Source organism: Cetorhinus maximus, chromosome 6, assembly GCF_964194155.1.
Source record: "Cetorhinus maximus chromosome 6, sCetMax3.hap1.1, whole genome shotgun sequence".
NCBI classification, from domain to species: domain Eukaryota; kingdom Metazoa; phylum Chordata; class Chondrichthyes; order Lamniformes; family Cetorhinidae; genus Cetorhinus; species Cetorhinus maximus.
In genome coordinates, this window is record NC_135884.1 from 52,242,435 (window position 1) to 52,269,670 (window position 27,236).

The 27,236-nt window shown below is 41.3% G+C and overlaps 1 protein-coding gene across 4 annotated transcripts in view; it reads right to left on the reverse strand.

Annotated features, from left to right (window-relative positions):
• Positions 1-9,101: 9,101 nt before the first annotated feature.
• Positions 9,102-27,236, reverse strand: part of LOC144681763 (contactin-4-like) — a 1,677,954-nt gene continuing 1,659,819 nt past the window's right edge. For all 4 annotated transcript variants that reach the window (XM_078543733.1, XM_078543732.1, XM_078543731.1 and 1 more), the window contains exon 23: positions 9,102-10,473. In XM_078543733.1, coding sequence (XP_078399859.1) covers positions 10,370-10,473 — 104 coding nt within the window. In that variant the 3' untranslated portion in view covers positions 9,102-10,369. The remainder of the gene's footprint in view (positions 10,474-27,236) is intronic.

Consider the following 27,236-nt stretch of genomic DNA (forward strand, 5'->3'; position numbering starts at 1 on the left):
CACTGGTCGCAGATGCTGGTGTGATGGGGGCCAGCCCCACCTTAAAGGTGCTGAGAGCACACAGAGAGCATGAGAGAACTCTGTGACACATGCCCATTACATTGTGGCAGCAATGACCAGCACTGCCGTGGTGCAGGCATCAGTGATGTTTCTAGAGGATGTGAGGCTGGACCATCACTGTGGTCTGGCCACACAGAGCACAGGGAAGAGGCCCTGGACTGAGACACCTGCCATTTATCTTGTGCAGAAAGGTTTCACATCTGAGTGACAAGAACACTGCTCATCAGGACAAGGAGCCACAGGCAGGGAGACACTCTTAGGAGTTTATTGACAATAGTGAACAGTATGTACAAGTGATCAACACCCGTGCCCAGGCTGTGCAACTACTTTTACCTGACTTTCCTAACCCTGCCGCTATGTCTTGGTGCTCCCTGGAAATCCGCAGCAGAGGTGGAGGCAGCCAGCTGACTGTGACGCCCTGTCTGTGATGAGTTTGGCAGGCGTCCTCTGGAGGGCCGAGACTTGGAGGGCCCAGGCCTGCTTTTGGGGTCCTGTTGTGTGGCAATGGCACCCTCCTCAGCCTGTGAAGCTGGATCTGCGGAGGTCACAGGAAGATAGGATTCGAATGGGCCGGTCACTCCGAGACACCTGGGTGGATGGCCCTGGAGTGTGCCCCTGCTGATCCTCCTCCCTATGGGTGCCCGAGGGTCCCTGGCTGACTCCGTGAGCGGAAGGGGTAGCTGGAGTGAGATTGAGCTGCCCAACGTCCCTGTTGTGTACACACTGTTGGAGGCCAACTATGGCATCAGCAATGTAGTTGAGCCCACGCAGCTGTGCATGAGTGATGTCCTGGACCAAGGGCTCTATGGTGGCTGCCATCCTGCCAGTGTTGACCTCGGTGCATTGCAATGCTGGCGCTATCACCTCAGCCTGAAGACGAACAGACTCCTCCATTGCATCTTGCAATCTGAGGAGTGCAGTGGACATCCCTTCCTGATGTCCCCGAGCTTGCCTTTCCAGCTCCAGCAACTGTGACATGTCCGAGTCCAGGGGCTCGACATCTGACTTGGTGTTATGACACAGCAGTTGGTAAAAGCTGAGTTATAACAACTGGGGTCTCTTGGCAGGATAATGTTTGAAATTGTTTGATTGGTTTGAGATTGGTGAATCTTAAGGTTATGAGTACAAGAAGCACTTTGAATTCAGGAGTTGGTGAGGTTTTTTTTAGAAGTGGTGAAACTGCAAGATGGCTTTGGCAATTGCTAAGACTACTCTGGGAGTAGAAGATATAACACTAATTAGGTTGCAAAAAATAACCAAGAATAAGTTAACAGAGTTTGCAGATAAGTTAAAATTGGGGATACCTGCGGGGGCTAGGAAATCAGATATAATTAAAAGTATAGCACAGCATCTACAGTGGGGAAGTGATACCTGACAAGAGTGAGTCACAGCTGAAGGTAGTGAGACTTCAGTTTGAAATGAAGAAGTTTGAATCTGAACAAGCAAAGTAACTGAAAAAACTTGAATTAGAGGCAAAGGGAAGAGGAATGACATTTAAAAAGGAGCAAGCAGAAAGGCAGGAGAAAGAAAGGAAGCTGAAACTGGAATTTCAGGAAAGAGAGAAAGAGAGAGAAAGAGAATGCTTGCTTAAAAGGCTGGAAGTTAAAAAAGAGATCTCAGATTCTGAGGAGAGTTCTGACGATGAAAAACCTTTAACCTAAAACCCAGTGGAGAGATGTTTAGATTTGTACAAGATCTTCCAAAGTTCAAGGAAAAAAATGTCGAAGCATTCTTTATTTCATTTGAGAAGACAGATAAACAGATGAAATATCCACAGGAGTATGGGACATTAATATTACAGTCTAAATTGCTGGGTAGAGTGCATGAGGTACATGCTTTGCTGTCTGAAGAGGTATTGGTGAATTATGATGTGGTGAAAAAGGCTATTTTGAGTGTATATGAGTTGGTTCCTGAAGTATACAGGCAGAAATTTAGGGATATGAGAAAACAGCCTGAGAAAACATATATTGAGTTAGAGAAAATAAAACAAAGTAAATTTGATTGGTGGACACGGGCGTTAAAAATAGAGACAACATATACAGCTCTTAGGGAAGTAATTCTTTGGAAGAATTTAAAACCTCAATCCCTTCAGTATTGAGAATTCATGTAGAGGAACAGAGGGCTGATTCTGTAAGACTAGCAGCAGAGGTAGCTGATGATTATGAATTATTTCATAGAGCTAAACCTTTTTTTGTCACCCATTCAAATCGGAAAAGGATAGAAAGTGGGAAGCTGAAAGGAAGGTAGGTAGTTAATGAAGAGGAGATACTGGAAGTTCCCAGGAAGTTTTTTTCTCAGAAAAAAAAGGGTGCTGGGGGTAAGAGTGACATTTAAAAATTGAGGTGTTTTCTTTGTAATAAAGCAGGGCACACAAAGTCAGTGTGCTGGAAATTACTGGAAAAATCTGTTGGAATTATTGGGATGCAGAAAAGTTCTGGAAGTATAAGTATTTGGGTTCCAAGGTTCAGGCACAGGAAAAAACAATGGTTTGTGTACAGGTAAAACAGGGAGAATCAATGATAGGTAAAGAAGTGGGAATGCGTTCACAATTTACCCAAGAGAATCCTGAGGAGCAGGTTGCAGAAATGTTTAAAGACTTTGGGCAGAATTTTGCCCTTGGTGGGCGAGTGTGCCCCACCAGCTCGGTGGCGGGCGGGCAGCCGACCCCCGCCGCCAAAATGGGGCCCGCCGCCATTTTGAGTGGGCGGGCCAATTAAGGCCCGCCCAGTGGCCTGCCCGACAGAAAGCGCTATGCACTTCCTGTGCGGGGGGGAGGGAATCCCCAACTGTCAAAGTGCGCTCTTTCATGCGCATCTCTGAGGCAAAGTGCTGTCTCAGGGAGTTTACTGACAGGCAAGAAAAGTCAAAAAATAGAGAAATATTAAAATTATTAACATGTCCCCCTCATGTGACAATGTCACACGAGACGGGACATGTTAATAAGAAACACATAAAGTTTATTAAATTTTAAAAAAACGGACATGAAACTTCATCCCGCCGGTGGATGTAGTTTCATGAATAATCTGTAGCCCGCTGGGGCTCCTGGCCTGCCCGCCAGCCTTAAGCTTGGACGGGCAGGTCTTTAACAAGGTTAATTAGCCTCTCAATGGCCTTAATTGGCCATTGATAGGTCGGCGGGTGGACAGCTGATTTCGCTGTCCGCCCGCCTTCCTGAAGATTTAAATGGACCGGGATGACGTTGGGGGTTCCTCCCGACGTCATCCCGTGTCATTTTCACCTCGGCAAACGGGCCCCACCCCCAAATCACCGAGGGGAAAATCCTTCTGTTTGTATGTGAAGGGAAAGCCTTTCCATGTGTACAGGGTGGAGTAGGTAAAGATGTTAAAATTTTAAAAGACACAGGGGTTAGTCAATCTTTAATGTTGTGGGATAGTGATATTTGTTGTTCAGAGGGAGTATTGCAGGAGCAGGTGATAATAAGCAGGGTTCGTGGAGATGCTAAATCTATTTTGTTGGGGAAGGTAAATTTAAAGAGAAAATGGAGGACAGATGAAGTTATTGTTATAGTGGAAAAATCGCCCATTGTGGGGGTTCAATTTATTCTGGGTAATGATATAGCTGGATCACAAATGTGGGTGATGCCTAGGGTAGTTGAGCAGCCTGTAGAAGTGTTTTCAACAGAGGTGTTACAGAAGGAGCATCCTGGATTGTTTCCTGACTGTGTGATAACGAGATCAAAAGCTCATCGGGAAGAACAAGATAAACAAGAAGGCAGGCAGCTCAAAGGCTAGAAGAAGGTGTTGAAACCCAATTAGCTGGCACTGTGTTTGATAACATTGTTCAGGAGGAAAGAATACGAGACAAATCAGCTGAAGTGTTTAACTCAAGGAGGGTAGTGGAGTTTCAGAAAAATGATTTGCAATTAAAACAGTTATATCAGAAAGCTTATTCAGAATCAGAAGCAAAATGTATTCCCATATGTTATTACCTTAAGGGAGATATTTTAATGAGAAAATGGAGGCTGGATCATGTCTCAGCAAATGAATGCTGGAGTGCGGTGCATCAGATTGTTATCCCATTAGGTTATAGAAATGAGATTCTGAGGATTGCTCCTGAAATTCCAATGGGGGGGCCTTTAGGAATTAGGAAAACACAGGGAAAGGTAGAGGTATTTTTTTTTGGCCGGGATTGCATAGGAATGTAGTCAAATTTGTAGAACTTGTCATATATGTCAAGAAACAGGGAAGCCACAAGTAGTGATTAAGCCGGCGCCTTTAATCCCATTACTAGCACAAGACTGGTCCCGGTCATCGCCAGCCAGCTGGATGGCTCTGTTTACGAATTCTATCAGAACTTTGATCTCCAGCATCCCACCACCTGTCTGCGACCTTTCCCTCCTGTTGTGTGCCAGTTCGTCCTGCATGGATAAAGATGGGGAGAGTGTATCAGGACGCCTGCTGGGCCAGATGATAAGTATGCCTGGCCTGTGTGGATGGTGAGTGGTTCCCATGGAAGGGATGAGAAGAATGACGGTGTGTGTGAAAGAGTGAATGTTGATGTCCCTTGCACTGGCAGTGAGTGAGGCCCCTGTGGATGTGTGATGGGTTTGTGAGTGTGCGAGTTGGGAGTGATGAGAAGAGTGACTTACCTTGGTGGAACGGAGGAGATCATACATCCCTTTGCGGCACTGTGTGGCTGCCCTCCTCTGCAGGGCGTTCACACTGACCACTATTGCCAACATCTCCCAAGCTTGATTTGTGACATTGCTACCCATCCTGGCCAGGGCGAGGGTAGAGCACATCCTGGCGGGCCTCCACGGCATCCAGCAGTCGCTCGAGGGACCCATCATTGAAGTGGGGGGGTGGCTTCAGTCTTTTTTTGTTTGCTGGCCATGTCTCCTGGACAGCGGTGGTGAGCTGGTGGCGATGAGCGCTTTGCTGGCAGTTTCCATTTAAAGATGACGGCCAGAGTGATGCAACAGTGGGATGATGGCGAGTGGGCGTATGAGAGCCTGCCCGACATGGAAACGGCGTGTTTTGTGAGGGTGAATAAATAATGAGGTGGGCTCAGGAAGATACGGCATGAAAACCTGCCATTTTTATTGGCGGATAGGGCTCCATTTTACACACCTGCTACCACATTTAGTGCAAATCTAGGAAAATTCTGCCCCTTGTGTCATCCTCACCACTTGCATTCCCACCTACTTTTATATCATCTGCAAATTTGGTGAATTTCTTTCTCCTGTTTAACCTTGTAGTCATTCTCTGCTGTTTGATGTTTTCCTGAACTTCTTTAGTTAACCACAGATGGTGGGTCCCTTTAGAATTTTTCTTTATAGCTGGAATATACTTATTCTGAGTATTTTGAAATATTCCCTCAAATGTCTGCCACTGCTTCTCTATTGATCTATCCCCTAGCCTAGTATCCCAGTTCACTTCAGCTAGCTCAGCTTTCATGCCCACATAGTTGCCCTTATTTAAGTTTAAAATACTAGCCTTACACCCACTCTTCTCTCATTCAAACTAGATGTAAAATTCAATCATATTGTGGTCGCTGTTACCTTGGCATGCTTTTACTCTGAGGTCATTAATTAATACTGTCACATTACACAATGCCAAATCTAATATAACCTGTTCTCTGGTTGGTTCCAGGGTGTGCTGCTCTGAGAAACTATCTCGAAAGCATTCTATGAACTCTTCATCCAGGCTACTACTGCCAATTTGGTTTTTCCAGTCTATATGTAGATAAAGTCACCCATAATTATTACTGTCCCTTTATCACAAGCAGCCAATATTTCTTCTTGTATACTTTGTCCTACATTGTGCTTACTGTTAGGAGGCCTATAGACCACTCCAACTAGTGACTTCTTTCCCCTACTCATCTCCTCCCAAACTGATTTTACATCCTGATCCCCTGAACCAAGGTCATCTCTAACTATTGCACAAATGCCATCCTTGATTAACAGTGCTACCCCTCCATCTTTACCTAGCTTCCTATTCTTCTTGAAGGTCATATACCCCTCGGTATTCAGGACCCAGCCCTTGTCATCCTGCAGCCAGGTCTCCGTAATGGCTATCAGATTATATTTATTAATGTCGATGTGCGCTATCAATTGATTTACTTTGTTATGAATGCTACACACATTCATATACAGAGCCTTTAGGTTATTCCTTTTGTTATCTTTGTGACATCTAGGGCTGGAATTTCCCCCTGTCAGAGGGGTTGTGCAGAGGCAGGCGGGAACGAGTGTGAACCCGATTCGTACCCCTGATCGGGTGCATGCCGCCATTTTACATGGGCGGGCCAATTAAGGCCCGCCCAGCATGACGCACACCTGGAAGTGCTGTGCACTCCCTGTGCGGGCGGAAGGGGTATTCCCTGAGTCAGGGCCTGCGCTCTTTCGTGCATATGCATGAAGGAGTGCAGACATCTCCCTGAAGCACGGTTTAAGTTATGAAACATTTAATTAAAGAAAAAAAAAATTAAGGACATGTCCCCTCATGTGAAACTGTCACATGAGCTGGGTCATATCCATCAATTTTTTTCAAAATTTTTTATTTAATTAATAAACACTTCATGAAACCTCATCTCGCCCGTAGATGAGGTTTCATGAAAAATGTGAAGGTGGCCTGGACTCTTCGCCTGCCCACCAACATTAAGGTTGGATGTGCAGCATTCTTAACAACTTTAATTACTTTCTTAATGGCCTTAATAGGCCTCTGACAGTTCGGCGTGGGCGTAGCTGACGCGGCTGTGCGCCCACCGAACTGACAATCTAAATGACGTGCAGTGATATTGGGATGCCTGCCCGATGTCACTGCGCGTCATTTTATGTGTCAGCGAACTGGCCCCGCCCCACTAGCCAACCGGAAAATTCTTCCCCTAGTCTTGATCCTTTGTGCATTCTTAGGTTTTTTCTCTCTGTTCCTTCCTGCCCTCATTCCTTCTCCAACCCTCGTTTTTCATATTACTATTCCTCTCTTACCTTGTCTCTACTCTTACCACATCGTTCCACATTTTATCCCTTGCCCCCACCATTTAGTTTAATACCCTCTCTACTTCCCTAGTTATGCGGTTCGCAAGAACACCAGTCCCAGCCCAGTTCAGGTGTAGGCCATCCCAACGGTGCAGCCTCCACTTTCCCTAGTACTGGTACCAGTGCCCCACAAACTGGAACCCACTTCTCCTGCACCAGTCTTTGAGCCACGTATTCATCGCTCTAATTTTATGTACCCTATGTCAATTTGCACGCGGCTCAGGTAATAAACCAGAGATTATAACCTTTGAGGTTCTGCTTTTCAATTTAGTGTCTAGCTCCTCATACTCTCTGCGCAGAACTTCTTTCCTAGCTCTATCTATGTCATTGGTACCTACATGAACCACAAAAAATGGATCCTCCCCTTCTCACTGCAATTTCCTCTTCAACCCTGAAAAATTCTTCCACAATATTGTCTTTAATGATAATAGAAAAAATAGGGAGCAGATGAAACTGGTACTTTTTCATCATTATTAAACGTCAATTTTGTGGAAGAATTTTTCGAGAACAGTGTGGCTATCACTTTCAAATTTTTTGGAACTATGAGACTGAGTTTGTACCAATTCACTCTTTTTTTTAATGCTTGTGTTGTACAGCTAGCAATAAATGAAAATACACGGCACTTGTAGTAAAAATCATGTGAAGCAAAAATAAAATTCTGAAAATACAACAGTTGTGAAGAGAAATAATAGGTTAAAAATGTAAATGAATTAATTTATCTACATAATTAACTGTCTTGCACCTTGCATGTGTCTGTTGCATCATACCTTTAAGGACATCATTGTTGACTCTATGTCCATGGATGAATCCTACTTCCACAGCATTACAGGTCCATGGAGCACAAAAATCATGATTAGGTCTATTAATGAATCAAAATTCAAAAGTAGCAAATGTACCAATGAGGAGAAGTTAACCAACAAAAAAACAAATAATCAAAACTCTAATTCTTTTTGAAGAACAATTCAAAAGCTATCAAGTGATAGTCATTTTGACCATGAACAGTTGTGAATGATGCCTTTCTGGATAATGTTTAACCATTGGCAGCTTCAGCAAGAACTAGAAGTTCACCATTAGAAGTCAGGAAAGGGGAATTAAACTTTTATGATCATAGGAACGACTGAGAGAAAGAAAACTATGAGTCAGATATAAATGCAATAGCTCCTTCTTCAGGAAATAAATATGAATCTGTCATGGAGGTAAAGCAAAAAAGTATAAGTAACTAGGAATACAGACTTTGAGAAGAGTAAAAAACACTACTTGCATCTTAAGCACTTTTTCTAAACAGGAAGGAAAAATCTATTACAACTGTTACATCCATGTGATTTGTATCTTCTGGTATCAGTGAGGTATGCAATATTTTTATCGAAAACTAGTCAGATATATTGCCTCAGTGATTTAGTGGACCAGATTTTCCTGTCAGAACAAATGTCATTGATTAGATCTTTAATTTTTTTGTGTGGCAAGTTGGTGAAAGTGCAAGCTGATAACTATTCAGCAAAAGAAAATGGGCATATGGGGTCTGAGTGAACAAGACAAGGAACAGGGTAGCTTTTTAAAAAATTAGATTTAAGAATTGTGAAATTAAAAGCGCAAGGACCGAGAATGAACTGTAAATTAGAGTGAGTGAAATCAATGTAAAGTTAGGTATAGAAAGAGAAAGGAAAAGAGGGAAAGAATGATTGGATTGAGAGAGAGAGGAAATTGAGACAAGAAGGAAAAGTGAAAAAAGATTGAAAATTGAAAAACAAACATCAGCAGCAATACTTCCTCTGAGCAATGCCACTGAAGCTCAAAATGTGTACATATTTTAGCCCTGTGTGTGAACAGTGTTCAAACTGAGCCTAGCTAGCATGATGCATTTTTAAAATCCTAATTCTAAACTTGAGTTCATAGTTAAATCACAATTGTGTATATCTCTGACTTGACTCCCAACATATATCTTGACCGCATCTGGTAAAAAGATGGGATCATGAAATGTCAGCTGTTTAATACAAATGGAAAACAGTGACCTATGGGATTATTAAGAGAAGGCTAATAGGGGGAAAACAGTTTCAAGACAGATTTATTTCAAAGGATTCTGTCAAATTACTATTTACAGAATTAAGCAAACAATATTTAAATGTAAATACTGCTGCCTACATTAACAGTGGCCAGTCATAACAGACGAATGAAAAATATAAAACAGATTTGAAGTTTAAAAAACATAGCTGTAAACAATTATTTTTTGGAAAGTAGATCAAACTTTTAAAAGACTATAACAACAATACAGATTCAATCTGGTAAACGAATTGACTTCAGCTCACCTTTACAACTATTCTAGTAACAGAGCTTATTGTAAAGTGATGTTGCTCCTGACATATATTTACAAATATGCACTGAAAGACTGTATGTACATTAATTTAACAGCAATATAAATGCACCTTCACATGCAACATCACAGATTATTTTACCTTTTTGATCTGTTGTCTTGTTTCTTTTTCCCCCACTATGCCATCGACTTTGTAAATATGCTGTATATTACACTTATGCCAATGCATACCTAATAATCAATTTTAGGCTTCTTCATCATCATTAAATTTAATTAAATTCCATTGTTTGTTACTACATTAGAATATACTAGATAATCCAGGTTCTGCTTTGCTTGTTACAGAAAAAAAATATAATATACTTAAAATAATAAAGATATTAATTGTTGTGAAATGTGGAAATTAATACTAACATTTTACTTTTCATTTGTTATGACTGCACCTGGATTTCAGAGAAACCTTTGTTATTTAAGGTATAGCTATTGCACCAATGTTATCTGATTAAATCTCCTATTTTAGTACAAGCATCAGTGATTTCAGGTATAGGTGACAAGTTTGAAAATTGTATTACAATGTTAAAAAGCTACAACACATTCCAAAATACATCAACAAATTGTGTTAAATAATAACTTTCAAAATATTGAACATTTCACATGTATAAATATAACCATCTGTACATTATATGCAAACTGTTAGATTGCACGCTTTGGTAACATCAAGTGTCTGATGTTTTTCAGATGTTGACTTTAGTGCATTTAAAGAACCCAAAGGAAACCTCAGGCAAAGAACGTATCTCTCAATTTAATCTGGTGGATGAATTGTATTGGTAATTATAGGTATGTTCACAGAAATTTGAAATGACAAAGCATACAGTAATAAAGATTTATAGGAAAAGATAACATTGGTGAGTCATTAAATGCACACTAGCAAAATTTGCAGATTTACTCATTATAAGTCTTTAGATTGTTGACTGATTATATGATGTTAGGTAGGTCAGTGTATGTTTTCACCATAATGTGGATCTAGCTGACAGAGACAGCACTATTGTGCTGAAGGCTGACAATGTGCAGGCATTTGATGCAGAAGTTCCAGATTTCCCACCATCTGGATCTGTGAACAGAGACAGAAGGCAGTTATTTAGCATCTCAAACCCAATTTTTAAATGATGCATAGATGTGACTATGTACAAATGATATACAATGTTGGAAAATAAATGCTAAAATAAAACTGGTGAGAGTATTTCATTTTTTACGACAGAAAGTGGATTGTGGATAAATGCCATGCCTGTCTTAGCAGAGCCAGGGAATGGTGAGGCCTGGGTTTTGTGTGTTGTCGTTACTCCTTGGAAACTAACAGCGCCTTCTAGAGTCTGCACATGTGCAATTAAATGCAGAGATCCAGAAAAACCTCTCTGGTCCTGAAAACTAAGGGCAGGATTTTCCGCACCCACCCACTGCCGCGATCTTCCGGTCCTGCCACCAGTCAATGGACTTCTGGCTGGGGCACCGCATCACCTGCGGCGGGTCCTGCCCGCAATGGGGCTGGAAAATCCCAGCCTAAGTTTATGTTTGGGGAATGTCAAATTTATCCATGATGATAAAATTTGATTTTTTTTAAAATTAAAGTTTGTTTATGATTTTTCAGTTTCTATCTTAATCCCACGTGCATGTCCCAATCATTTATTTTGCTCTCTGTGCAAGTTACTTGAAAGTGAAGGATAATCAGCGCTTTTTACTACCTGTTTTTCTGTCATTGGGTACTTATCCTGTTTGCTGGACACCTAGGGATCTCTTTAATTTGGTGCCAGATTCAAACTGATGTCGGGAAAGGGAGAATCCACATGTCAGAGATCTCTAGATCTTTGTTGGCAGCTTTGTTTGATGCCAGCAGCAAGCAATGTTGCTTCGCTGGCGGTGAAATCTAGGCCACATATAATTTCCTTTTCTTCTATTATCACTTTTTCATGCTCAAGTCTACTCTCTCACTAAGAATAGTAAATTGAGGAAATGCTCACTATTCTCCCCCCAGACTGCAATGAACACTAATAATTGAAACCTGAAAAAGCTGACTTGAGTTCAGACACGCAAATGAACTACAAAGATGCTTCAAGGGGATTTAGAGAGGCTAAGTGAGTGGGCAAAAATTTGGGAGATGGAATGCAATGTGGAGAAATGTGAGATTATTCATTCTGGTAGGAAAAACAGAAATACAGAGTATTTCTCAAATGATGAGATGCTGGGGAGTGTTCAACTTCAAAGGGACTTGAGTGTCCTTGTTCATGAGTCACTGAAAGATAACATGCAGGTACAGCAAGCAATTAAGGCGACAAATGGTATGTTGGCCTTTATTACAAGAGGATTTGAGTATAGGAGTGAAGACGTCTTACTGCAATTATATCAAGTCTTGGTGAGATGACGCCTGGAGTATTGTGTGCAGTTTTGGACTCCTTACCTAAGGAAAGATATGCTTGCCATGGAGGGAGTGCAACAACATTTCACCAAACTAATTCCTGGGATGGAGGGATTGTCCTGATGAAATATACTGGGTCTTTATTCTCTGGAGTTTAGAAGAATGAGAGGTGATCTCATTCAAACATACAAAATTCTTATAGGGCTCAACAGGAAGGATGTTTTCCCTGGCTGAGGGTTCTAGAACTAGGAGGCACAATCTAAGAACAAAGGTTCAGGCTTTATAGGACTGAGATGAAGAGGAATTTCTTCACTCAGATGGTGGTGAATCAGATGCCACCACCAAACACATCTTCCCTTCACCCCCCCTGGCGGCATTCCGTAGGGATCGTTCCCTCCGGGACACCCTGGTCCACTCCTCCATCACCCCCTACTCCTCAACCCCCACCTATGGCACCTCCCCATGCCCACGCAGAAGATGCAACACCTGCCCCTTCACTTCCTCTCTCCTCACTGTCCAAGGGCCCAAACACTCCTTTCAAGTGAAGCAACATTTCACTTGCATTTCCCCTAACTTAGTCTACTGCATTCGTTGCTCCCAATGGGCTCTCCATTGGAGAGACCAAACGCAAACTGGGCGACCGCTTTGCAGAACACCTGCGGTCTGTCCGCAAGAAAGAACCAAACCTCCCTGTCGCTGCCATTTTAACACTCCACCCTGCTCTCTTGCCCACATGTCTGTCCTTGGCTTGCTGCATTGTTCCAGTGAAGCCCAACGCAAACTGGAGGAACAGCACCTCATCTTCCGACTAGGCACTTTACAGCCTTCTGGATTCAATATTGAATTCAACAATTTAGATCTTGAACTCCCTCCTCCATCCCCACCCCCTTTCCGTTTCTTCCCCCTCCCTTTTGTTTTTTCCAATAACTTATATAGATTTATCTTTTCCCACCTATTTCCATTATTTTAAAATCTATAACTGTAATGCCCTATCAGTCTTTCCACCCCATCCCCACTAGAGCTGTACCTTGAGTGTCCTGCCATCCATCCTTAATTAGCACATTCTCTTAGATAATATCACTACCTTTTACACTTTGTTTTTGTTCTTTTGTCTGTGACATCTTTTGATTATCTGCTCCTATCACTGCTTGCTTGTCCCTACAACCACCCACCACCCCCCACAACTTCTCTCCCCCCACCACACCTTAAACCAGCTTATATTTCACCCCTCTCCTAACTCTACTCAGTTCTGCTGAAGGGTCATGAGGACTTGAAACATCAACTCTTTTCTTCTCCGCCGATGCTGCCAGACCTGCTGAGTTTTTCCAGGTAATTCTGTTTTTGTTTTGGATTGAAAGCAGTATGGAAAGATGTGGAAACTGGCTAAACCTCACAACACTGTCTCCAAATTAAAATTTTAAAGATTATTACATTATTCCAATGCACAAAAAAGTTCTTAGAACTTAATTCTTGTTAACAGGTTAGTTTATAAATTATCAACCTATTATTTAGTAAACTCCATATAAATGTTGAGCATTGCTGTTGGGGTTGATACATCAGTTATAGTTAAATTGTTCAAAAAGGGCAGTTGTTAATTTTCAATGGTGGCAGAAAACAAATGACAACGGATTGGCCAACTATTGCATATTCCATCCAATTTTCCTTTCCATGCATCTCAGCAGAAAGGAAAACAGGGCAGAGAGTATAACATGCAGCCACCCACCGCTGTCCATTTTCCACCACCACTGAGAGCTAAAATTTACACTATTGTCAGAATTATACTGTGGCACGTAAAATACAGGATTATTTAATGAAGATAAAAACAGATAGTTACGAGTAAATTGGCACCAAAACAACCATACAGCAAGCTCATTTTACTGGAGGGGGATGGTTCCTCAGGAATGTGGTAAGATTACTGGTATTCTTCAAGAATATAATCAAAGCATTAAAGGATGAGCTCTAAATAATCTTTGCAGCAGTACCATAATGACTCACAAGCCTATACACAGTCTAATTATTTAGATTTAGGAGCATAAATACAGTCAAACTGTCGCAAGCTTAATTCTATCTAAATGTAATTTTCTTCTCATCTATGGATTTGACAATTTCCGCCCCACCAGTTAATTGAGTTCAAATGTTCCAGCAGTAAAAAAAATCAGCATCTCAGGAAGAGACTCATTGCTCATTTCAAAAATTACTGTACTCTAAATATATTGTTCATGTGGATTCTGGCCTTTGATTAAAAAAATGGATCCCAATACAGTATGAATTAAGTTTCACAAATAGATATGAAAATCTTTTTAATCTATGAGCATTAGTTAATGAGTTCACACAAAAGAGAATTACACTTGATAATATACATTACACATGATAGTGTGTGACTGGAGTGCTTATCTGCAGAAGTATTCCACTAACAGAACAAAATACTCTTGGGTAGTTCTTAGTATTTCAGTATCAAAAAATTGTCAGTATTATACCTAAAATGGTATTAGCCACTTCTTGTTTTCATAAGATCCCAAGATAAATATGGATGAGAAAGGCTACTCTTCCCATCTGCTTCATCCATCCAGAGCAATCCTAACACTTCATTCCCAATCTAGTTTCAAACTGTTTCTCATATGCTTCCAGTTTTTGCCTTCATTACTCTATCTCCAAATCTATGCCACATGCTGGCCATTTTTAGCATGCAGAAGAATTTGCTGATATTAGTCTGAAAATGATTTTTTACTTGTCTGAACCCATGTTCTACTCCTGCAGTTCAATATAAAGTATTATTCTGGGCTATTTTTTTTCTCTACCTGGAACAATCTTATATACCTCTGGAATATCACCTCTATTTTATCAAGGTAGGGGAAGAATTATTTTATAATTATGGCCTTAAGTAATGAAAGAGGTAATCCTCAGCTGATTGAATACTTATATTATTCAATTTACCACACTCACATTTCCAGTTACAGTCACTGAGGATTGCATGACACTGCAGGTGGAGTAAACCAGCATTCATTTAACATTCCAATAACAGAAAAATCATATGGGGGAATTTTTATTCTTGTATTATGTAATCATAAACCCTGTTAGAAAGATAAGTTTTATTACTTCACAGAAGAGGTCAATGGAAATTTTATCCCATGGTGCTAACAGTAACATTTGTTTTACTTAGAATAAGAGAACTATTGCAAGAATTGTTACAGTATTCAGCAGAAATGATATCATCTTATCTCATCCAATAGCTCTGAACATAAGAATCTATTCTAACTTAATAAATTTAGCCAATGTCAGTTAACAGCATCCATTTAGTGTCACAGCATGCTGAATGCGCAAAGTTAAATGGAACTTCTTTTGAAATGGCTTTCTTTATTCTTTAAATTTAGTTTCCCTCTACATACCAATTCACAAATGAATGGGGAAGAATATATATCCTGAGGTAATCTAATCAAAAGGTTCAGTTGATGGAATGAATTCCAAGAAGAGTTTAAAATCAGCACATGCATCCAGAGATTAGATTACAGTCGTCATATCATCACCCAGCAATATGCTTGATGCCAGGGATGCTCATTAACTGTTCGTTGGATCTGAATGGACAGAATAGGGCAATTCACCTGCCTCTCCTTCTGTGGCTGTGCTATTACTCAGCACCTCAGCCATAAGGATCAGCTAAGACTGGGATCCTGCATGCAATGACTTGTGAGATGAACTCCCTCCATAGAGATATAATAATGTTTAGTTGATGACAAAATCACACAAGTTATTGAAATTAATTAATTGAAAAAAAAACATAACTAAGAACTAAATGTTGTTCTTCTGCAATATGTTAGGTAACCTACTGAGATTTTTAAAGGAGTGACAACTTAGACATTTCAGAAAGATAATTATCTAGTCTGCTTAGCTCAGTAGTTATGAGATAATTTTAAACCAAGAAAGTTTGGTACCCAACATGATTCATGTATGAGGTTTCCGAAAACTGGTATATTTTACATGGAATATATTTACACAACACTGAGCTAGAAATGACTGAAATGAAACTTCAGCAGCTTCACTGGAAATGGAATTCACCCATGAAGACCTTTTGTTTCTGAACAATGGCTACCTCACCAAGGCAACAACCACACAATTTTGCCTGCATGTGTACTCAATCTTTCATTTACTTCTCCCAGTACACAGCTCTAATGGGTGAATTAACTCCCTAATATACGCTGACTGGATTCCAGGCTGACATAAAGATTACTTCTTTAATAGTTGGTGAATTCTGAAACAGTCAAAAAAAACTAGTCTGTCTAATCACTAAAAGTGAAATGCAGGGAACCCCAAGAGCACAAATGAACACAGCTTTCTATACTGGGAAATTTGGGAGCTCAAACAGCTGAGTGCTTAACCCCAACCAAAAGGTCACGGGTTTGTGTCCCAGAGCTGCCTGTCACTCCGCTACTCCAGCCTCACTTGTGTGAATTCTGTCCAACTGGGACAGGCCACGAGTCATAGAAATGAAGCATCCCATCTCAGGAGACGGTAAAAAGAGATGTCATTCAGATGCCTACATCACATGCCCCAGTTGCAATGGGATGCAAAGGGATGACAGAGAGAGAAAAACAAGCAGCATGGACACTAAACAGTAGAGGTTTAATGTACAAGCCATCTGGTTTATAGGCTGATTTTTGATCATTTATGCCAGTAGTCAAAATTAACACAATAATTGGAAGGTTTTCTCTTTATTTAAACTTTCTGGCCATGTAGAATAGAGATCTTCCGTTTGCAGTAAAAACTGTGCAGCAGGGGAAAACTGTGGCAAATCAATTCAACTTTAGCAATGTATACTCTTAAGAAACTGTCAAATATTAACAGAGGAATAAGGTAAGATACAGTTCTTCTGAGGTGGTGACCCTAAACTGGGTAAAGCAGCATAGACACTAATTGCCCTCCACCAGCCCAGTATCTGTACCAAATGAGCATTCTTCACGTGTGTGCTTGCTTGGGCAGTGAGTGTCAACATGTCATTTGACCACAAATGGCATCACTGCTCTCAGTGATAATCACATATGAGCACTTCAGTTGTAAGGGTGGCTGAGTTGCTACTATTGATAGAGTTGATTTGCAGACACTTCTTGGATAGAACATTGGGCTGAATTTTCCACCCCACTGGGGGGGTTGTGCGGGGGCGGGCGGGAGTGAGCGCGAACCCAATCGGCGCTCCCGATCAGGGCAGCACCGCCATTTTACATGGGTGGGACAAGTAAGGCCCGCCCAGTGTGACACTCGCCCAGAAGCACTGAGCGCTTCTTGTGTGGGCGGGGGGGGGAATTCCCTGAGTCAGGGCTTGCGGTCTTTCGCGTGCATGAGCACGAAAGAGCGCAAAAATCTTCCTGAGGCACAGAGGTGCCTCTGGGGATCAGTTTAAGGTTTTAAAATTTAAATAAAGGAAAAAAAGACTTTTAAAACATATCCCCTCATGTTACAGTGTCACCTGAACTGGGACATGTCAATGAATTTTTAAAATAACTTTTATTGAATTTTAAAACACTTCATGAAACCTCATCCTGCCCGTGGATGAGGTTTCATGAAAAATGCAAAGACTGCCTGGGCTCTTTGCCTGCCCACCAACCTTAAGGTTGGACAGGCAGCTCATTTAACTGTTTTAATTAGTTTATAACAGGCCTTAATAGGCCTTCGACAGTTCAGCAGGCACGCAGCCGAACTGAAAATCTAAATGACGCGTGGTGACATTGGGACGCCTGCCTGACGTCACCGTGCATCATTTTACATGTCGGCGAGCGGGCCCCGCCCCCACTGGCTGACCGGAAAATTCTTCCCATTAAGTTTATTTACAATGTACTCAGCAGCAACTACACGTGTGTTTTCAACTCCAACTCTATCTCTACACTGACTCCTGAGGTAGCCTGTGCTACTCTCCTATTGGTTACTACAGGTCATGTGATCTTCCTTAACAAGCATTATTCTTAAAGGCACATTACACTAAATAAAACCATAATTACTACAACTTCCGACAGGGTCACTCAGTAAAAATAAGGACAAGCATCTTGAGCAAATTTTCCTTTTCAACTGGGTCTTTGAGATTAGTTATAGAACCACAAGCTTGGCACAAGCTGGCATCAGCTATCTCAGTACAGAGCAGGGATTGTGCCTGGAAATTTACTGATCCACATGATTTTGCTAATCACTCCATTAACCTATTAAACCACTGGAAGAGCTAGGTACAGAGCTCTTTACTTAAAAGAAACAAAAAGCCGCAATGCATTTCTAAAGTTTATATTTTTCCTCATTTTTGAGTTCTGCTTACCTATTGTCCTTCTCAACAGAACATGTACATGGCCTCCTTAATGTTCAATATCAGTACTGAATGACTGACCATTTCTTCGGGGTAAGTCTGCCTGGAAAATTTCTCCTGTTGGTGTTGCACATGCTAATTGGATGACCCAATCTTTATAGGATTTGGTGAAGCTCAGCCCATAAGGAAAAGTTAGATGACATTTTGACAAGATTTGGAATTGGAAATTATCTGCCCTCAAATTTTAGGTTTTTTTTAAAGAAAGTTTTTATGATTAGAACATTTGACACCATAAACGAGATGTTGCACTAAAACTAAAAGGGCAGCTGGAAAAAGTAGAGACTTCGGTCTGCTGATCAAGAGGTTATTACAATTCAGGTATGAGCTACAATATGAATATGCATTTCTGCCCAAATTTGAATTTTTCAACATGCCAAAATGTTAATTCAATGTATTTTGAAATGGAAATAAAACTCATGAAAGGAGTCAAATGATGAAGGACATAAGCAGATTGTATAAGAAGGTCAGCAAACTGGTGTAGCACTGTTAGATGAAACAAGGAAGATCATAGAAAATTGTTTGCAGCACTTAAAGAAAGGAGCTGCAGTTTTCAACAGGCCTTCCTGGACAAGCCTAAAGCTGACAACCTTCATTAAAGGGTCCAAAGATCAACAAACCTGGGTTTAAAGAGTCACCAATTGCTTAGTTAAATTCTGATTACAATTGTTTGAAATCGATTTACTGAAACATCCATCAACCTGCAATATGAGGAGCTTAATAAATATTAATGATTTCATCCAGAAGAGACTTCCATTATAAACAAGGAACAGGGCATTAATTAAGTAAGGAGGAAAGAAAATTTACGACCCAAGACATGCTACGTCTGACACCCCAGTTTCTGAGTTGAACGGTGATAGGTCTTGTGAATGAGTAATTGTACAGTGCAACTATATTTACTCTGATCAGATGGTTATTTTGATGGATTTAATATTTGCTTTTTTTTAATAACTTTGAGATTTTTATTTGCCTCACTTGGGTTACCCTTGGGCCAGAATCTTCAGCTCGGTGAGTGGGGGTGGGGCCAACTCGCTGACACGTAAAATGACGTGCGGTGTCGTTGGGCGTGCGTGCCCGCTGAACTGACAATCTGAAAGACGCGCGGTGATGATGGGACACCCGCCTGACGTCACCGCGCGTAATTTTACGCGCCCCGCTCCCGCTCACCAAGCAGAAAATTTTTCCCAAAGATTTTCATTAAAATTCATAGACATGTCACAGCTCAAGTGACACTTTCACGTGAGGGGACATGTCCTAAATTTTTTTTTTCTTTATTAAAATTTTTCAAACTGAAACTGATCTCCCTGTGCTTCAGGGAGATTTCTGAGCTCTTTCACGCATGAAGGAGCGCAGGACCCGACTCAGCCTACTCCTCCCGCCCGCACAGGGAGCGCTCAGCGTTTCTGGGTGCATGTCACGCTGGGCGAGCCTTAATTGGCCTGCCCACGTAAAATGGCGGCGTGCAGCCGATCGCGGACGGCAATTGGCTGTGCGCCCACCTGCGCCCGGTCCCACCCACCCCCACCCTCCCCCCACCCCACCCCCCGACGGGGAGAAAATTCTCCCCTTGGTATCAGTCTATATGAGTAAAGATGAAGTGATTACATTTTTATTCCAAAAACACCAATGGCAGATGCATTTCTTTTAGCGGAGTTGCACTTCTAAATACTGTGCATGGTAAATAGTTCGACTGAGCGCTGGGAGCATTAGGTTAATATATTAACCAAAAGGAGACGTACGTGTATTTTTCTTTTTTGGAATGTTGAATTCCATAACAATAACTACATGTATGTGGCCATAACTCTCAAATACAGTGAAAAATAAAAACAAAGGCCGGAATTTTATGGCCCGTCGCAGTGGGGATGGGGTGTAAAATGCGGCGAGCCATTCTACACACCATTGACTTCAGCGGGACCGTAACATCCCTCTGTTGTAAAATTCCACCCAACGAGATTAACATGGCACTGTAGACAGCAGAACAGTGAGGTTTTATAACAAGCTGAAGTACGAGTGCGTAATAGTTAAGCACCAATGGCAGGATGAGGTAAATCAGCAGCAATGTTGAAAGATGATACGAGCTAAGAGTATAGGGCTAAGCCCAGGAGAACCTGAAGAGACCTATTCAGGAATGATGTTTGTAACCAAGACAGCAGGCCATGGAATTTACACAAGGGGATACACGACTCAAGGATCAGTCCAACAAATACAGAGTTGTCCTTGAAGGGAGTGTGGATTAGAAAATGGGCATTATAACATCGATCTCTGATCTGCTTTCACTCACTTCAAGGGTGGCTCCTCACTGGGAGCATAGAATTAATGAACTTTTATGTCAACTCAATTGAGTGAAAAGTCACTAACGTCTTCTGTAAAGGACTTGTTAAAAGTCTTGATGCACTTAATTGGCACCATCTGATGCTGAATTAAAGATGCCCTGACGTCTGCATATCTTTACGAGGTCTTTAAGCCCCAATGTTCTTGACCGTCTTATAATCAGTTCCAGTTTCTGGTCCTGAGTTGTGCCTCTTGCCATTAGTATTATATGAAAAATAGTGTCAACTATTTAAAAAATGGTTTAAATAAGGAAAATTGTTGGACAATATCGAAGATAGCTAATCCAAGGACATCTTGATTACAGTTTAGCCTTCACACACAACATCCTTTATTCAAACTTTGTTTTTCTCGCTCTTTGACTTGGACAGTGTATTTTTGATTCATTTTTTGGGTCTGGTAGTCCCTGGCAAGGCCAGCGTTCCTTACCCATCCCTAGTTGTTCTAAAGGCAGTTATGGGACTGGAGTCAAAAATAGGCCAGACTGGGTAAGGATGACAGAATTCCTTCCAAAAAGGATAATGAACTAGTTGGATTTCACAATAATCCAAAAGATAACAGATTTTTATTTCCAGATTTTTAAAAACTGAATTAACATTTTTAAATTACAAGGATACGATTTGAACTTTCATTTTCTGGAACATTAGTCCGTACCAAAGGGAAGTATGAAGATTTATAATTTTTGTTTGCTTATTTAACCACACCATAAAAGATCCAATATGTGAATATAAGATATGACCTTACTTGAGCTAGGTTATACAATGGCTAATAGGTCAATGGTAAGGACCTTAAAGGGGCAGTGACCTATAATCTTCACTGTTAGATTCATTTGTATATGGAATCACATTAGAAGGAACGCTCCATGCTAAATCAAGCATTTTTTTTTCAAGAGCTTTCTATTCCAGAGAAAATGCAACACTAGAGGTGTGATCAAAATATGGTGGTGTCTCTTCTAATGCTGTAGCAAGTTTGTTCATGCACCTGCTGAGACATACAAGTCCGTGATGCCCCAGGTTTGATTTCTGGTATATGTGGACAAAGATACTTTCAGCTGGAACCGAGTTATGGGCACCAAAATTGACCTAAATGCCACCGAGTTTGGAAGGGAGAAAGAAAAAATAGTCAGGTTTATCACTAACTACCCAGGAGCCCTGCTGGAAGCGCATATGGGTGAATGTTGGTTGAGAATAAGGTCAGGCTTCACTGTATTGCATCATTGAACAGTTTGCCAACTGTCCCCTTCAAAGCCCTCAAATAAATAATCACTTGGGTAAGGTACATATGAGGGCACTGTGCCCTACTCACAGTGGAACCATATCAGCAGGAGTCAGGAGAAAATAGGAAAACATAAATCGGAATAATTATTCCAGTGAATTAATGATACAGGCAGAAGCATGCAGAAAAGACTTTAGAAAAAAAAGATTCTGAAATATCCAGACTTAATATCCTGCTTTAAAAAAAGTATAACAAATTAAAGTTGCTCATAAAACTATTTCTCTTAGGTTGTTGACCTAGATTACGCTTGCTAATATACTGATACTAACATACCTGAATAATTTATTGTTCATCTGTATCTACAAAACAGAAGCAGTGATTTCGGAAAAGTAAACATACATCAGATTCATAAAAGGCTCGAGGGGCCTATTCAGAGTCACAGAGGTCTACAGCACAGAAAAAGGCCCTTCGGCCCATCGAGTCTGCGCCAGTCAAACAAGTGCCTAATTATTCTAATCCCATTTTCCAGCACTAGGTCCATAGCCTTGTATTCCATGGCATCGGAAGTGCACATCCAAATACTTCTTAAATGTTATGAGGGTTTCTGCCTCTACCACCCTTTCAGGCAGTGAGTTCCAGCTTCCCACCATCCTCTGGGTGAAAACATTCTTCTTCACATCCCCTCTAAACCTCCTGCCCCTTACCTTAAATCTATGCCCCCTGGTTATTGATCCCTCCACCAAGGGGAAAAGTTCCTTTCTGTCTCCTGTTCCTTTTTTTTTGGTTTTATGAAAGGAATTTTCTTTGAAAGGAAAGAAGCAAATTTTTAAAAAGTTAATTTCTATGTTGCCCTTGTGTCACATGAGACATTAAGACAATCCTCAAAATACATCAGTATACATGTTCAAAAAAGTTCTACACACACACACACACACACACCATACACACACACTGATCAACTGCAGAGACACAGCTACCTGCCAGCTGATCTAATCTGTCAGTTAAGGATCAAAGCCCTGTCTGACCCCAGTGACTCCTTCTCGCCGACTTTGGTTGCCCTATTTTCTTGTGCACTGCAGGAGTGGGCTCAACAGACAGAGAATGTTGCAAGAGGACACAGCTGATCATGCGTGCTGATTTGCTTGTCCTGAATTAGCAACTGACACATAACTAAGCTCGCTTTAAAATGGCATGCTGGTCTCACAAAGAGGGAAAACTACATTCCTTGTTAGCTCCACAACTTTTCATGAACACCAGCTGTACTTATTTAAAAATTAATACTCTTAGACAAAGAAAGCCAGAAATTTGTTGATAAAACAGACTTGCAAGATTCCTCACAATGTCGTCATATGACTTAACTAATTTTTATATTAAATGTAGGCTTTAAAAAACTTGTAAAATTAAAAATTCTGATACAACACAAGTGTGCCACAGTCATTATTATAGTCTTGGTGAATAGATTTCTAGAGCTGATTTGATCTTGTTGTGCAAGCAACTGAGCTGTCCCAGATTACTCCCTTGAATTCTGATAATGTCCATCAACAATCATTGCCTTGTACAATGACTGGATGAAACAGAATAAATCCAGTTTATTGTTTTGTCCAGCATTATTTTTATTGACTTCCTAGAAGGAAATTCTGATGTGATGCCAATTTGATGGAAAGTTTCAAAGTGGATTGTGAGCAGTGTTGTTGTCAACAAAGCAAGTATAATCTTAATCAGAGTTTGAACCTATGACCCTATGCATAGCTAGTTTACAAAATATGGGGCAGGATATTCCTGTCGACGAGCGTGGGCGAGGGCGGGGGAGGGGGACCACTCGCCAACGCATAAAATGACGCGCGGTGACGTCGGGCGAAACACCCGACATCACCGTGCCCCATTTACATTTTCAGGTAGGCGGGGGCTCAGCAAAATCAACTGTGCGCCACTGACCTGTCAATGGCCAATTGAGGCCATGGACAGAGTCATTGAAGTAATTAATAGATCTGCCCGTCGAACATTAAGGTTGGTGGCAGGCCAGGAGCCCTGGTGGGCATTAGAAAAAGCATGAAACCTCATCCGCGGATGGGTTGAGGTTTCATGTAGGTTTTTAAAAATGTAATTAAAGTTTTTAAACAAGTTATGTGCATGTCCCAACTCATGTGACAGTGTCACATGAGGGGGCATGTCAGGGATTATGTTTTCTATTTTTAATAATTTGTACAGTAGAGACAATCTCCCTGAGGCAGTACTTAGTCTCAGGGAGATGAGTGCACTCTTTCGTGCGCATGTGTGAAAGAGCACACTCTCGGGTTTAGGGATTCCACCCCCCCCCCGCACAGGGAGCGCATAGCGCTTCCGTGCGGGCATCACACTGGGCAGGCCTTAATTGGCCCGGCCATGTAAAATGGCAGTGCGCCCCCCAATCGCGCTCGCATTTCAACTTCCCCCCTAACCGGGGGAAAATACTGCCCATGATTTCTAGCCACCAGGCTGTCTATGTTGCTGTGAGAGAAAGCTTTTTCTTTATGCTTTGTTTTGGGTTGTGCAAACCAACTGGAAACACAAGTTGCTTGTAATTATGGTATGACCGCTATGGTTAGCCAAAATTTATATTAAAAAAAAACTTTTATTGGTAGATTCAGAGCACTGTAGAATAATTCAAACATGCCCACAATGCCGAAATGATAAAAGCAAAAAACTGTGGATGCTGGAAATCCAAAACAAAAATAAAAATGCCTGGAAAAACTCAGCAGGTCTGGCAGCATCTGCGGAGAGGAACACAGTTAATGTTTCGAGTCCGTATGACTCTTCAACAGAACTAAGTAAAAATAGAAAAGAGGTGAAATGTAAGCTGGTTTTTGGGGTGGGGGGGGGGTGGGTGGGTAGAGCTGGACAAAGGGCCAGTAATAGGTGGAGATAGCCAAAAGATGCCATAGACAAAAGGATAAAGAGGTGTTGAAGGTAGTGATATTATCTAAGGAATGTGCTAATTAAGGGTAGAAAGCAGGACAAGCAAAGTACAGATAGCCCTAGTGGGGTGGGGTGGGGTGAAGGGAAGGGAAGGGATCGAAATAGGCCAAAAGGTAGAGATAAAACAGTGGATGGAAATGCATTTTAAAATAATGGAAATAGGTGGGAAAAGAAAAATCTATATATATTATTGGAAAAAAAAGGGTGGGGAATCGGAAAGGGGGTGGGGATGGAGGAGAGAGTTCATGATCTAAAATTGTTAAATTCAATATTCAGTCCGGAAGGCTGTAAAGTGCCTAGTCGGAAGATGAGGTGCTGTTCCTCCAGTTTGCGTTGAGCTTCACTGGAACAATGCAGCAGGCCAAGGACAGACATATGGGCATGAGAGCAGGGTGGAGTGTTAAAATGGCAAGCGACAGGGAGGTCTGGGTCTTGCTTGCGGACAGACCGAAGGTGTTCTGCAAAGCGGTCACCCAGTCTGCGTTTGGTCTCTCCAATGTAGAGGAAACCACATTGGGAACAATGAATGCAGTAGTCTAAATTGAGGGAAGTGCAAGTGAAATGCTGCTTCACTTGAAAGGAGTGTTTGGGCCCTTGGACGGTGAAGAGAGGGGAAGTAAAGGTGTTGCACCTTCTGCGGTTGCATGGGAAGGTGCCATGGGAGGGGGTTGAGGTGTAGGGGGTTATGGAGGAGTGGACCAGGGTGTCCCGGATGGAACGATCCCTGCGGAATGCCGCCGGGGGGTTGAAGGGAAGATGTGTTTGGTGGTGGCATCATGCTGGAGTTGGTGGAAATGGCGGAGGATGATCCTTTGAATGCGGAGGCTGGTGGGGTGATAAGAGAGGACAAGGGGGACCCTATCACGGTTCTGGGAGGGAGAGGAAGGTGTGAGGGCGGATGCGCGGGAGATGGGCCAGACACGGTTGAGGGCCCTGTCAACCACCGTGGGACATGATTATTATGCCGAAATAATTATTGATCAGATACTGCAAACATCTTTGACATTGCTTTAGTGGATTGGATAAAAATAACCATTTCCTTTTAATACAAAGAGAAATCTTGTTAAGGGTCCCTTGCAGGGAAGAGTGAAATGCTGCTTTTATTTTAAATATGAGGAAAGTGACTGACAAAATACAATTCTCTAAATTTGCCCGAAGTTCACAGACCACTAGGAATGACTGTTTTTCTATCATCCCACATTAATGAATTATAAGGTTTCTGCAAAGAAAACACTTGAAGTCACAGGTATTACTTAGTGCACAAATAAAGAATGTTGTGCCATACATTATTAAAATGAATATATAATTAACTCAATATAAAGAACAAGGGTAATTCATCTTATTTGGAATAGAAATAGTCACAATTCAAAAAAAAATCCTTGTTTATCAAATATTTAAAAATGTTGTATTATTTGCGCATCATGTTAATAAGTTGGCATCGTATGTGACTAAATTTGCAGAGAGGGGTGGTTAGCTTCGGATGATTAGGTTTGAGGTTTGGAAAGAGGCAGTGATTTCAGTGTTCTGTGCCCTCGCATACCAATTCCCTCTTCTCAGACCTGACCATGCACTTCTTTTCACCCAACCTATGGCAGCATTATTTTGTGTTCGTCCTAAACACCAACTCTTAAGTGGAATGCAAGAAAACAAACAGATAAGTTATTGCTATTTAAATGGAATGAGGTTCTGTTTCTCTAATTGATCAAATGATATGTGCTTTGGGTGGTTGACGATCTTAAACTGGTCCATAGGTGGGATGTAAGAACATTCTACTGTTCGTCTAGTTACAAATAAAAGCTGATAAAATAAGCGGGGCGGGGTGGTGGGAGTTATAGCAGGATGTATGGAACAAACCTTAAATGGAAAGAATTCTAGCAGAATAACAAAATCACAAATGTTTCAATGTGTGTTTATTAATGTGTCCATGGTTTGTCAACATGCAAGTAAACCAGATCTGGAGGTGCCACAGGTTTGAAATCAGTGCATTGGTGCAAAATCTAATCCTGGGTGACAGGTTTGGGAGCATGTTACAAATCAGCATTTGCCTTGAGGTTACACATTCGCATATCCAGAAAGAAACTAAGATAAAAGAAGAAAGAACAGAGCTCCTCCTTGGAGATTAAAACTAAAGTTGCTAAAAGCAAGATTGCGTTTGCACTTCTCAAGGTGTCCAGTTTACTGCCTATATGTTCAACCAGTAAAGCAGCTATAGTGATAATGATAAATAGTCTACTGTAATTCAAATTGGATTGGTCTAATTAGCATGAATTGAAGGAAGTAGGTTTGGAAGGGGATAGGAGAATGTGATGCTAAGGTATACATGGAAGTGGTCATCAATGGCCTTGTCCTGATTGAGATGATAGGGGTAAAGAGGCTACTTAAATTGAAAAGGTGAAGGGGTAGTTGTGAATGTGGGTACGGGAGTTTTTTATGAAGGGGAGGACAGACCAACAGTGAAATCAGGGAAGAGAGAGGGAATGGACACATTAATAAACACACTTTGAAACATTTGTGATTTTGTATTCTGCTGGAATTCTTTCCATTTAAGGTTTGTCTCCTATATCCTGCCATAACCCTTCCCTTATTTTATCAGCGTTTATTTGTAACTAGAGGAACAGTGGAATGTTCT